The sequence below is a fragment of the Aquarana catesbeiana genome, linkage group LG06 (assembly GCF_042186555.1).
Source record: "Aquarana catesbeiana isolate 2022-GZ linkage group LG06, ASM4218655v1, whole genome shotgun sequence".
NCBI lineage: Eukaryota > Metazoa > Chordata > Amphibia > Anura > Ranidae > Aquarana > Aquarana catesbeiana.
This window is the reverse complement of record NC_133329.1, coordinates 262,682,938-262,694,571: the sequence shown is the minus strand read 5'-3', so window position 1 is coordinate 262,694,571 and position 11,634 is coordinate 262,682,938. Positions and strand designations below refer to the sequence as shown.

General features: G+C 40.7%; 1 protein-coding gene across 6 annotated transcripts in view; it reads right to left on the bottom strand.

Moving 5' to 3' along the window:
- Positions 1-234: 234 nt before the first annotated feature.
- STRADB (STE20 related adaptor beta) overlaps positions 235-11,634 on the bottom strand; it is a 71,408-nt gene continuing 60,008 nt past the window's right edge. For all 6 annotated transcript variants that reach the window (XM_073633276.1, XM_073633274.1, XM_073633277.1 and 3 more), the window contains 3 exons: positions 10,625-10,866; positions 8,152-8,194; positions 235-4,853 (listed from right to left, as the gene is read on the bottom strand). In XM_073633276.1, coding sequence (XP_073489377.1) covers positions 4,704-4,853; positions 8,152-8,194; positions 10,625-10,866 — 435 coding nt within the window. In that variant the 3' untranslated portion in view covers positions 235-4,703. The remainder of the gene's footprint in view (positions 4,854-8,151; positions 8,195-10,624; positions 10,867-11,634) is intronic.

Genomic DNA, 11,634 nt, shown 5'->3' with positions numbered 1-11,634 from the left:
GCCAGCATAGCAAGCACAGTGTACAGGCAGACAACTGGGGGGAGGTGGAGGAGACAACAAGTGAAATCTGCTTGCACAAAAATTGGGAAAGAGAGAGTGTAACTGGAAGTGTAGGATTTGTGGTTTTGGATAACTGACCAGTTCCAGTTGTTGGCAGGTTTCACTATGTACAATTCAGTAAAAACACCTGACATCAAATACTGGGCTTTCCATATACAGTGCCTTGCAAAAGTATTCACATATGAATTATATGTGATGGATTAGAACACAATAGTCTAAATTGGTGAATTAAAATTAGGAAAATATACACATAAAACTATTTTTCAGAAATAAAAAAACTGATAATTGGCATGTGCATATGTATTCACCCCCTTTGTTAGGAAGCCCATAAAAAGCTCTGGTGCAACCAATTACCTTCAGAAGTCACATAATTAGTGAAATGATGTCCACCTGTGTGCAATCTAAGTGTCCCATGATCTGTCATTACATATATACACCACTAACCAAACACTGCCATGAAGACCAAGGAACTCTCCAAACAAGTAAGGGACAATGTTGTTGAGAAATACAAGTCAGGGTTAGGTTATAAAAAAAATATCCAAATCTTTGATGATCCCTAGGAGCACCATCAAATCTATCATAACCAAATGGAAAGAACATGGCACAACAGCAAACCTGCCAAGAGACAGCCGCACACCAAAACTCACAGGCCGGGCAAGGAGGGCATTAATCAGAGAGGCAGCACAGAGACCTAAGGTAACCCTGGAGTAGCTGCAGAGTACCACAGCAGAGACTGGAGTATCTGTACATAGGACGACAATAAGCCGTACGCTCTATAGAGTTGGGCTTTATGGCAGAGTAGCCAGAAGAAAGACATTACTTTCAGCAAAAAACAAAATGGCACGTTTTGAGTTTGTGAAAAGGCATGTGGGAGACTCCCAAAATGTATAGAGGAAGGTGCTCTGGCCTGATGAAACTAAAATGTATTTTTTTGGCCATCAAAGAAAACTTTGATGCAAACCCAACCAAAGAACACCATCCCCACAGTGAAACATGGTGGTGGCAGCATCATGCTGTGGGGATATTTTTCAGCAGTCAGGACTGGGAAACTAGTCAGAGTTGAGGGAAAGATGGATGGTGCTAAATACAGGGATATTCTTGAGCAAAAACAACAACAAAAGAAAAAAGAAAACCAGTCCTGCTGAACCAAAAACCGACGGTGGTAATTAAATTGTAAACACCTTAATACTACTTACCTGAATATGGTACTGTTGCTGTAGCCAAAGGCACTAAGCATACAAAAAGAGATCCTAGTACTACTACCAGGATCGAAAAAGGGGCTACTTCCGCAACAGAAAGTCTAGGTCAGAATTTGGTTCTAATAAAATTACAAAATTTATTAATCCCAATGTGGGCACAAACTACATTGATTTAAAGTGCAATTTTGAATATAGGGACAACTTCATACAGCATACTTATACTTTTCAAGGGATCCTTTCATCAGGAAAGATCCCCCAAAAGGATGATGTTGTTGGAACATACAGAAAAACAGGAAAAACATATATACACAACAATACACACAAACAATCAAAAAAAATGTTTTTAATACATTTTGTAATTTTATTAGAACCAAATTCTGACATAGACTTTCTGCTGCGAAAGTAGCCACTTTTTCGATCCTGGTAGTAGTACCAGGATCTCCTTTTGTATTCTTGAGCAAAACCTGTACCACTCTGTGTGTGATTTGAGGCTAGGATGGAGTTTCACCTTCCAGCAGGACAATGACCCCAAACACACTGCTAAAGCAACACTTGAGTGGTTTAAGGGGAAACATGTTAATGTGTTGGCATGGCCTAGTCAAAGCCCAGACCTCAATCCAATAGAAAATCTGTGGTCAGACTTAAAGATTGCTGTTCACAAGCGCAAACCATCCAACTTGAAGGAGCTGGAGCAGTTTTGCAAGGAGGAATGGGCAAAAACCCCAGTGGTAAGATGTGGCAAGCTCATAGAGACTTATCCAAAGTGACTTGGAGCTGTGATAGCCGCAAAAGGTGGCGCTACGAAGTATTGACTTTAGGGGGGTGAATAGTTATGCACATTGACTTTTTCTGTTATTTTGTCCTATTTGTTGTTTGCTTCACAAAAAGAAAAAAAAAAAAATCTTCAAAAAGTTGTGGGCATGTTCTGTAAATTAAATGATGCAAATCCTCAAACAATCCATGGTAATTCCAGGTTGTGAGGCAGCAAAACACGAAAAATGCCAAGGGGGGCGAATACTGTAGTTTAGCAATAGACAGTGCTATAAAAGTCATTTTCTGCAATATAAAAATAGCTAAATGTTCATACATTAGGAAATAATACAGCCATTACCTCAATTCATTTATCAAAAAGGCTATCTGCAAAAACACATTTCACAAAATAAAGCTTAACCAATTCGATAGAAAAAACATAAAAGAAAAGTAGTGTAACTCTGAGCATAACTAGCCCACTGTTTGCCGTTTACAAGTGCAATGTTTGCATATTCACATTATGCTAATACGAAGCATAAAAACTCACGCATACAAAAAAAAAAAAAAGGAAATACACTCCATGAAGACTGTTGACTTTTCCAACATATTAGAACAGGCAGACATTAGATCTTCATTCAGATTGTGCCTACAGGTAAATATGATATACATGCACAAATTAAACATAAAAGTGACATAGTGGGGTTGATTTACTAAAATGGAGACTGCAAAATCTGGTGCAGCTGTGCATTGTAGCCAATCAGCTTTTAACTGCAACTTGTTCAACTAAGGCAGGCCAGTTCAGCAGGAACCGGCCAGAATTTGAATTGTGTGTGTGGGCAGGCTGAATGTACGAAGTTGATCCATCAATCAACTTAGGTACAACCAGCAGGTAAGGTTTTACCTGCGAATATCGCTAGTGCCTGCTATAGCCACTAGAAATAATCACTGTCTTCTCTTGGCAGGGACATCTGCCTGACACCCCCCACCCGAGGTGCAGACAATGGCTCCACAGGAGGGATTTCCGCATCAACACTGTCTGTGTTGATGGGGGAATCAAGCAAATTTCTTTCCTGTAACCCGTAGTTGCAGGAAAGAAATTCACTCCTTGTATGGCCGGCCTAAGCTTTGACACAAAAACCTGGAAGGTGATTTGTTTCTATGCAGAGCTGCGCCTGATTTTGCACTTTCCTGTTTTAGTAAATCAACTCCACTGTATTCATTCTCATAATCTAAATGAACAAAAATGCAGATTTGTCATATAGAAAAAGTACACGCCCACATATACTGTACCACCCCTTCAAATCCAGGATATTAGAATCAGGTGTTCCAGATTATGTGCCAATAAACAGAATCTCTTTAGGAAGTATGCAGTGGGAACCTGTTCTATTTAAAACACAGATATCTAGGATTTGGTATTCTTTTCTGATGTGTGTGCTGCCATCATGTCAAGTTCAAAAGCAATTTCTAAGGTCCCCAGAAAGAAGATTTTCAAATGAATCTGGCAAAGGTTTAAAAATATCACCAAATTATATTAAATCAATTGAAATTTCATTGTAAGAATTTTTTTTTAGTGTCATAGATTTCAAAAGACTACCAATTTGTCCAAGACTGGCCGGCTCAGCATATTTAGCGCAAGAATTGGGAGCTTGATGCTAACAGAAGTCTCCAAGAACCCCAGAAATTTATCATGGGATCTGCATGCAACTCCTTCAACGGTTGGTGTCAAAGTGTATGCATCTATTATCGGAAAGTGTTTGCAGCAATTTAGCCTCCAAGGGTGGTGTGTCAGAAAAAGTCCTTTGTTGTCCAAACAGAATATTAAAGCAAGTCTACAGTCTGCCATTGAACATATAAAAGCATAGACCAGGGCCTCTGGAAAAATGTGTAGACGTGTTTAGCGAAAACCAATGATGGCATTTAAGGAGAACCACCTTACAACATTATTTGCTGCTACAGTGTCTGGACAGCTTGCAGTCATCATGACAACTATGAAATCTGCATCATATCAAAGTTTATTTGATGAGAATGCGAGGCCAATCTTCCTTAAAGTAGAATCAGTAATGGATCTTTTAACAGAGTAATGAATAATTAATATAATATAATGATCTTGAAACAGCAAATGTATCAGGGAATGGCTCAAAAAGGAGAAATAGAGCATCACTGACCAGCCTAGTCAAAGCCTTGATTGGAATTTCATTTAAATGTTGTCAGAGGATTTGCAGCTGGCAGTTAATGAAAGGAAACCCACAAACATTTTGCAATTGAAAACATTTTGCATGGAGGAGTGGTTGATTTTAGCGATGGGCAGTTATGTAAAACACTGTCAAAAAGAAACTTCTGCTAAAGGGGCAATACCAACTTCTAAGGGTGCACCAACTTTTTTCCACATTAGGTTATTACATCTAGTTATATTTTTTGTATAATTTTTTTGAATAAACAATTGAAAGGGCACATTATACTTATGTTTTTGTTATTAAGAGTATATTATCCTCATATGTAGGCACTGTTTGGTTGAAGATTTTATGGTTTATTTGTCCAAATATGTTGATAAAGCCAACAACCTCCCTGGGGTGTACTTACGTTTTCACATGACTGTATACAGAAAAGATCAAAAACTGAAGCCCTTTGACAACTTGACTTCTTGATATGGGGGGGGGGGGTGTATTGGGCATTGGGGAAGAGGTTATCTCATACTTAGTGAAATGTCCATTCTTTATTTTCCTCTGTAGCTTTACTGTAGAATTTTCTCCAGCTTTGCAGAAATGGCTTTGGTGAGCTGTGCTTCCGTTGCTGTGCCAGAGAAGGCAGTAGTGACAGTATGGAGCCATGTGTCTGCTCTCTTATCTACATAATAAATACAACATTCATTTATTACAGGTATAAATAATACACAGTATATAATAAAGTATAGCGCCATCAATTTATGCAGCGCTTTACATATGTATTATACATTCACAGTCCCTGCCCTCTTATATATCAGTCCCTGCCCTCTAGGAGCTTAAAATCTAAGGTCTCCAATTCAAATTCACACATACTAGGGCCAATGTAGATAGAAGCCAATAAACCTACTAGCGTGTCTTAGGAGTGTGGGAGGAAACCAGAGTACCCGAAGGAAACCCATGCAGATGCAGGGAGAACATGCAAACTCCAGGAAAGTTATTGAGGTACTGGACTTATATCAGTCTCTTATCAGTTCGAACGGCAAATTACAAAGTGAAAAATGTATGAGGATGTCTGGAAGGCATGGTATAGTTGGTAGTAGTTAGTTACAAGCAACTGGACTTGTGTGTAACTACATAGGAACCCCTCCCTCCGAAACTCTCTTACAGCGATCCCCCACCACTTGTCAACCCCATCTGTCATGCGACAGTGTTTGGTCCTAGTGATTGGCCGCTAGATCCAAGCACATGGAAGGAGGTCACATCCACGTCCATTCACAAAAATGCAAGATGTTAGGCACCACTTAGGAGCAAGATAACAGTCGCAGAAACAACCACGAGCCTACACCTTTAGAAAACTCTGCTGCTGCGAGGATTTCAGAGCAGGCCTACGGAAGCAGTTCTGCTCCGCTGTAACCCTGACAGCAGTGGCAAAAAAAGAGTTAATCCTATAGCCATTGTGTGTCTAGGCAGCTGCCAAATGTCCAAGAACATGGCAAGATGTGTACAAATTTCTACAGTCCAATCATAATGATGCCAAACATGAAACAGAGTTTCAAGGTTGAAGGTGTTAAATGTTTTAAATTATTCGGATAAATATGTTAAAACAGCGTTCTGTGTGGGTGACAGGTGATGATTTTATTAAAGTGACTGAATGGCTCATGTGATGAAAATGTGTTTATTTACCACATTTTAACGTAATGGTCATGTCTAAGAGCAGACATCACACAATTATATTATACTTATGCGTCAGAAAACCCTATTTTGTGTCTGTCTTTGATCTAGTTTCATTTTGTTTATGCGGCCTGACTTCTCTGACTCTACACCTCAGTTGAGGGAGCTTAGCCATGAAGCCAGGGAAATAAACAGTAACAAAGTGACACTAATTCAAAGAGGCTACATGGTTGCAGACAAGCACTAAGAGCCCATTCACACAGGGGCAACTTTTGATCCGATTTCAAGTCACCCCAAGTCGCTTCAAGTCGCGCTACATGAAAAAATCAATGTAAGTGATAGACCACTGAGGTGTGTGCTGTTGTGAATGTTTTAGGCAGGTTTCACTGTTGCGCTGCGGTTTGACCGCAGCACGGGTGTATCTGATGTTTTCACACATTTTACCCACGGTTTTATCTGCAGTCTCATAGACTTTCTACAGATTCTGGCATGTTATGGTATGATACAGCTGAATTACAGAAAGCAGGTTTAATATCAACATGGTCAGACATTGAGGCACAAATGGGCATAAGATCCAAGGGTGGTCCAGAGGGAGAAGGCTAACATAGGTACTTGATTTATTCAAGATTTGAGCAGGTAACATGGAAAATATTAGTGTAGCTGGGTGCCGCTCGCTATGGTTCCTTGCTCAACTTTTCTGCCACCGCTGCTCACAGGGATAGAGCACAGCAGTGGGTGCCTATGTGTATGACAGCCTCTTTCTCCCTCCCATTGTCTAGCAGTGTTACTCTGGCCAATCAGTAGGAAAGGAGGGTATGGCAGGGTTGCCGCTCTGCATCCAGGGAGATGTAATTTGAGAGGACAATGATCGCTGTACTGTTTGCGGCAAAAAAAACTACAGGTCCCAATGGACTGTGCGACTCGGGAGGAGAGGAGGATCTTTTTTTTTTTTTTTTACCATGCTGCATTGGAAAGGTTAGGGCTTTTTGAGCACCAAGAGAGAGAGGACCTCTGTGCATCAGCTCCTGTCTACAGGGAGACTGGACTTTGAGATCTGGGTCATGTGACCATGGGCCAAGGATGTCCGGTGCATCACTGTATCGACTACACTAGCCACAATTGGACTACTGCTACGTGAAAGTTGGAGTGCTTTCTGCTGCTGGCTACAACCGCTGTTATTCAGAAGCCTCAGGGAGAATTTATGGGGGCCCTCTTTTGCCAAGAATATCCACAGCTGTACCCTGGGATTGGTGAGAGGGCTATTAGCCAAGTATTATTACTGCTGGCAGACACTGTGTTACAGAGTGCAGGAGTACACTTCTCATATGTTGCATCCCCACTAGCATTATCCAGCATCCCTAGCAGACCTACATTGCACCCATACTAGTTCTATACTGTAGTTCTACTGAACTTTCACCACTGACCCTTTACTTTAAATCTGCTTCACTTCTACAGCTTACATCAACTGCAAGCAGTTCTGTCAGAACTCTTGTAAAGTGCATCAATTCTCCTTAACGGGCCCATTCAATAGCCAGCAGAAGAAACATCTTAAGGGTCTGCCTCTGTCATAGGATGTGTCCAATAATCCGAACCCGCCACTGTTCACCCATCTTTCTATTAAGCATTGGCAGTACCTACCAGATGGCCTTAGGCCTAGCTAGTCACAAGTTTTTTTACTGATCATTGCTGCACTGTAGGTGGAGTTGTTACAGTTTATGCCAACCTGTATAGCAAGTGTAATCTCACATTTGAATTGATTTCTTTGTGATGATTATCTTGCATGCCAAAGTGTACTCCTACTGTCATTGTTAATTGGATCTCTTTATCTTTGTATAATCATTACTGACAATATAATTTGTTTGTTATTCTTTTTTTAACTGCTGAGTGCAAGTGCATACTGCATTGCTGCTGGGTATTCAGTACCATTATTAGTGACTTCACGCAATACTGCATATGCAGCTAGGTGTGTCAGAAGGGCTGTGGTCTTTGAGGAGGTCAAGGCCAGGAACAGAGAACCCATCTAAACCAGCGGCTCTTTTGTGGGCAGCACTTCACTAGTAATATTATATTTATAATTGTATAAGTCCTCTGCTTTCAGGAATATAACATTTGAAGTGTCTATAATGAATGCTCAAGTCCATAATATGCTTTTCATTGTGCATGTGAAAAAAAAGAACAATGGGTCCAGCATAAAAGAATTAAACCATAACTTTGCACTCATCCCACTAGAAGTGAAGTCTACCATGACACTTAAAAATGAAAACATGGCTGTGATTTCCATACATACCAACAATTATCAGCATTCTTACCTGTTTGAAAAATGGATGAGATAGCAACATACCAGCTGATGGTCTAGATAATATAAATGGAAAAAATTACAATTAGTTTGGTCATATGGTTTATTATTTCATGTATCTATACAATATGGATATAGCACATATGCCCTAAAGACATCCTGGTACCAAAATTTTTCCTGTAACTAGCTTTTTTTTGGAAACACAGAAACAGGCACATAAGGTTCTGCATTAGAGGAGTTCACAGCTCAAAAGTCCCTACCAAAGTCATACATGCCCTGTAACCATCGTTTCAGCCAGCCAGGTAAACTACAAGCATGTGTCCATAACTTTCCTTTTCAGACTTTGTTATCACAGGTAGTGTAAAACTATCTAAAAAAAAGTAAATTTAAAACATATTCGCCTCTCTCGATCTGACAGCTACAGTGTGCGGGGCTGAGAATCCCCCGCTGACGTCATCCAGGAGGAGGACAGGAAGAGAGAGAGAGAGAGAGGCGGCAGGTCGTGTGAGCGCCGCTATAAAATATGGCACATATTGGCTTATTTGACTTCAGTCCCGGAAGGATTTGCCTCCTTAATGACCAGGCCATTTTTTGCGATACGGCACCCATTGCTTTGACTGACAATTGCGCGATCGTGCGACGCTGTACCCAAACAAAATTGACGTCCTTTTTTACCCACAAATAGAGCTTTTTTTGGTGGTATTTGATCACCTCTGTGGTTTTTAGTTTTTGCGCTAAAAAAAAAAAAAAAAAATTATTTTTTTTTTTATAACTTTCTGCTATAATACAAAATAAAAAAAATAAAATAAAAATGTATTCATCAGTTTAGACCGATCAATATTCTTCTACATATTTTTGGTAAAAATAGGCGTATATTGATTGGTTTGCGCAAAATCATGTCTACAAACTACGGGATAGATTTAGGGACTTTTATTTATTTTTATTGTTTTTACTAGTAATGGCGGCGATCTACAATTTTTAGTGGGACTGCGACATTGCGGCAGACAAATCAGACCCCAAGTGACACTTGTGGGGATTGGTGACATTATATAATGTCTATAATGGCTATAAAAATGCACTGATCAATTTAAAAATGACACTGGCAGAGAAGGGGTTAACACTAGGGGGAGCAATCAAGGGGTTAAGTGTGTTCCCTGGGTGTGTTCTAACTGTAGGGGGGTGGGCTGCCAGGGACATGACAGAGATCGCTGTTCCCGGTCACTGTCCCCCAGACATAGAGTCCGCGGGACCCGCGGGCACGCGCCCGCTATCCTTCTTGCGCGGACCGACGTACAGGTATGTCTGTTCATGCAGAAGAGCCGACCTGTGGCAGTATATCTGCGTGAGCTGGTCGGCAAGTGGTAAAAAAAGAAACAACATACACTTGGGCACATCATTTACTATAATAAAGGAGATTGTAGCACAAACACTCAGTTATTTTACCAGGAAAAGGGGGTGGGGATCGGAGCTGACAAGAAGGTAGGGGGAGGACAGAGGAGAGCTGCGGATGATGAAAGCACGTAAACTGACTACGGTGTCAGTGCTCAGCAGCCATAATAAACAGTGGTCAGTTTACTGAGGGGAGGGCAGAACCAGGCAGGATCAGCTAAAATATTTTAGATGATACAAGGGGCCAAATGATACAATGTTATAAGTTCTTTAAAGGAACAGGATCTATTTTTTTTTTAAGGTTACAAACACTTTAAGGACACTTACCTATTCAGGGATCCAGAGATGTCCTTACCTGAGGTCTGGCAGTCTTGTGATGTGTCCCAGAAGGTGGAGGGGGAAGGAGGAGGGGAAGGAGGAGGGGGCAGACTTCTGGTTTAGATCCCATGGTGCATCTGACCAGAAGCGGGAGCGAGAACCTGTCAAAACCAGATACCTGCTCCCTCCCAAAAAGTGCCAAATGTGGCAGTGGAGGGGGGGGGGGGGGGGGGGACGACACAACAAATAAGTGGAACTTCCCCTTTTGGGTGAAGATCTACTTTATTGTGGTTCTAAATCTGGGCCTTTTTTTACCTTTAATGCATTAAGGTAGAAAATGCATTAAGGTAGAAAATGTCTAGGCAATTGTATCACCCTAAATACTTACCCGAGTCCGTCCTATCTCAATCCAACTAAAGGTAGCAAGTGGCTATGGGGGAAGATGCAGAAGAGGAGGTTCTATACTATTGCACAGAGAGGGTAATTATGACAGGTTTGTTATTTTAATTTAAAAAAGTTATATTTTACAACTGCTTTATTAGCTAAAGCCTGTCTTAAACCATCAGGGTAATGACCCATTCCCTCCTGCCAGTCTCCTCATAGATTAAAATTTAAAAAATGTGGCTAAACTAAACTGAAAGCATTACATTTTTTTCTTAAAACTATTATACAGTAGATTGGCAATAATTAGAACACTGTGAGGTAAGCTAGGAAATGTACTTAAAAAAAATAGTTAACATTACAGTATTAAGTATGATAAGCAACCTAAAATCACATACCTTTTCTCAGGATCCTGCTGTAGGCAAATCTCCACTAAGTTCTGCAAGGCAGGTGAGAATGTTCTTGGGGACGGAGTTCTCAGCCTGTCACTAGTCATAGTCTGAGTCATGCTTGCAGCGACTACACTTTCACCTATTCCTGAGTCTACTCCAGACCGGGAGATCTTCATGGGGGACTGTTCACCAGGAAAAGTACCATAAAGTGGATTCTCAGGTGGACCTTTCAGTTTTTGTAGCAGCATCTTACACGAAAAAAAAAAAAAAAAGAGTAAAACATTTTAAGTTGTATGAAATACTCCCAAAATAACAACAACAATAAACAAGGTATCTAAGAAAGTTAATGCATATGCATGACCTAACAATAAGCTTCTATTATCTGCTCCTTTTTGATTTGTTAAATATACCAATGAATGCATTTTACTGTGGGCTAAACTGAAAAAAAAAAAAAAGTACAGCTCTAATGCTCCAGAAGGGGAGTCCTGTGGCTGGGGACACTGTATGATGGTGCTGGTCGCAATGTAAGGCTCGTCAGGCTCAGCTTAGACTGCGGGTAAATGGCGATGTGAAAAATATAAAGCAAATATACCACACTGTCTGCAACCAATGTAAAAAAGCAGCTAGCACAGCAATCCCGACGCGTTTCCTCTTAAAAGACCATCTGGGGTGCTCTTCTGCTGTAGGCACTGTACTTATATAATAAAAAGGCACAGACAAAATGGCGCCATGGCTTGCACTCCAAGCCTCATTCTGAAAGGGCAAGAACTGGAAGTGACATCACTTCTGGGAACGAACATCCTGGCGCCATTTTGTCTATTTCAGGAAGTGGATGTTAATCCACACAATTGACACCATGAGGCTGTGGCTCATTACCCAGGTACCTTTTTAATATACAAGTACAGTGCCTACAGCAGAAGAGCACCCCAGATGATGTCTTTTAAGACGAAATGCATCGGTACACTCTGCTGAAGTCACTGTTTTATTCCCAAGCGCTTTTTTAACTACTAAAATGT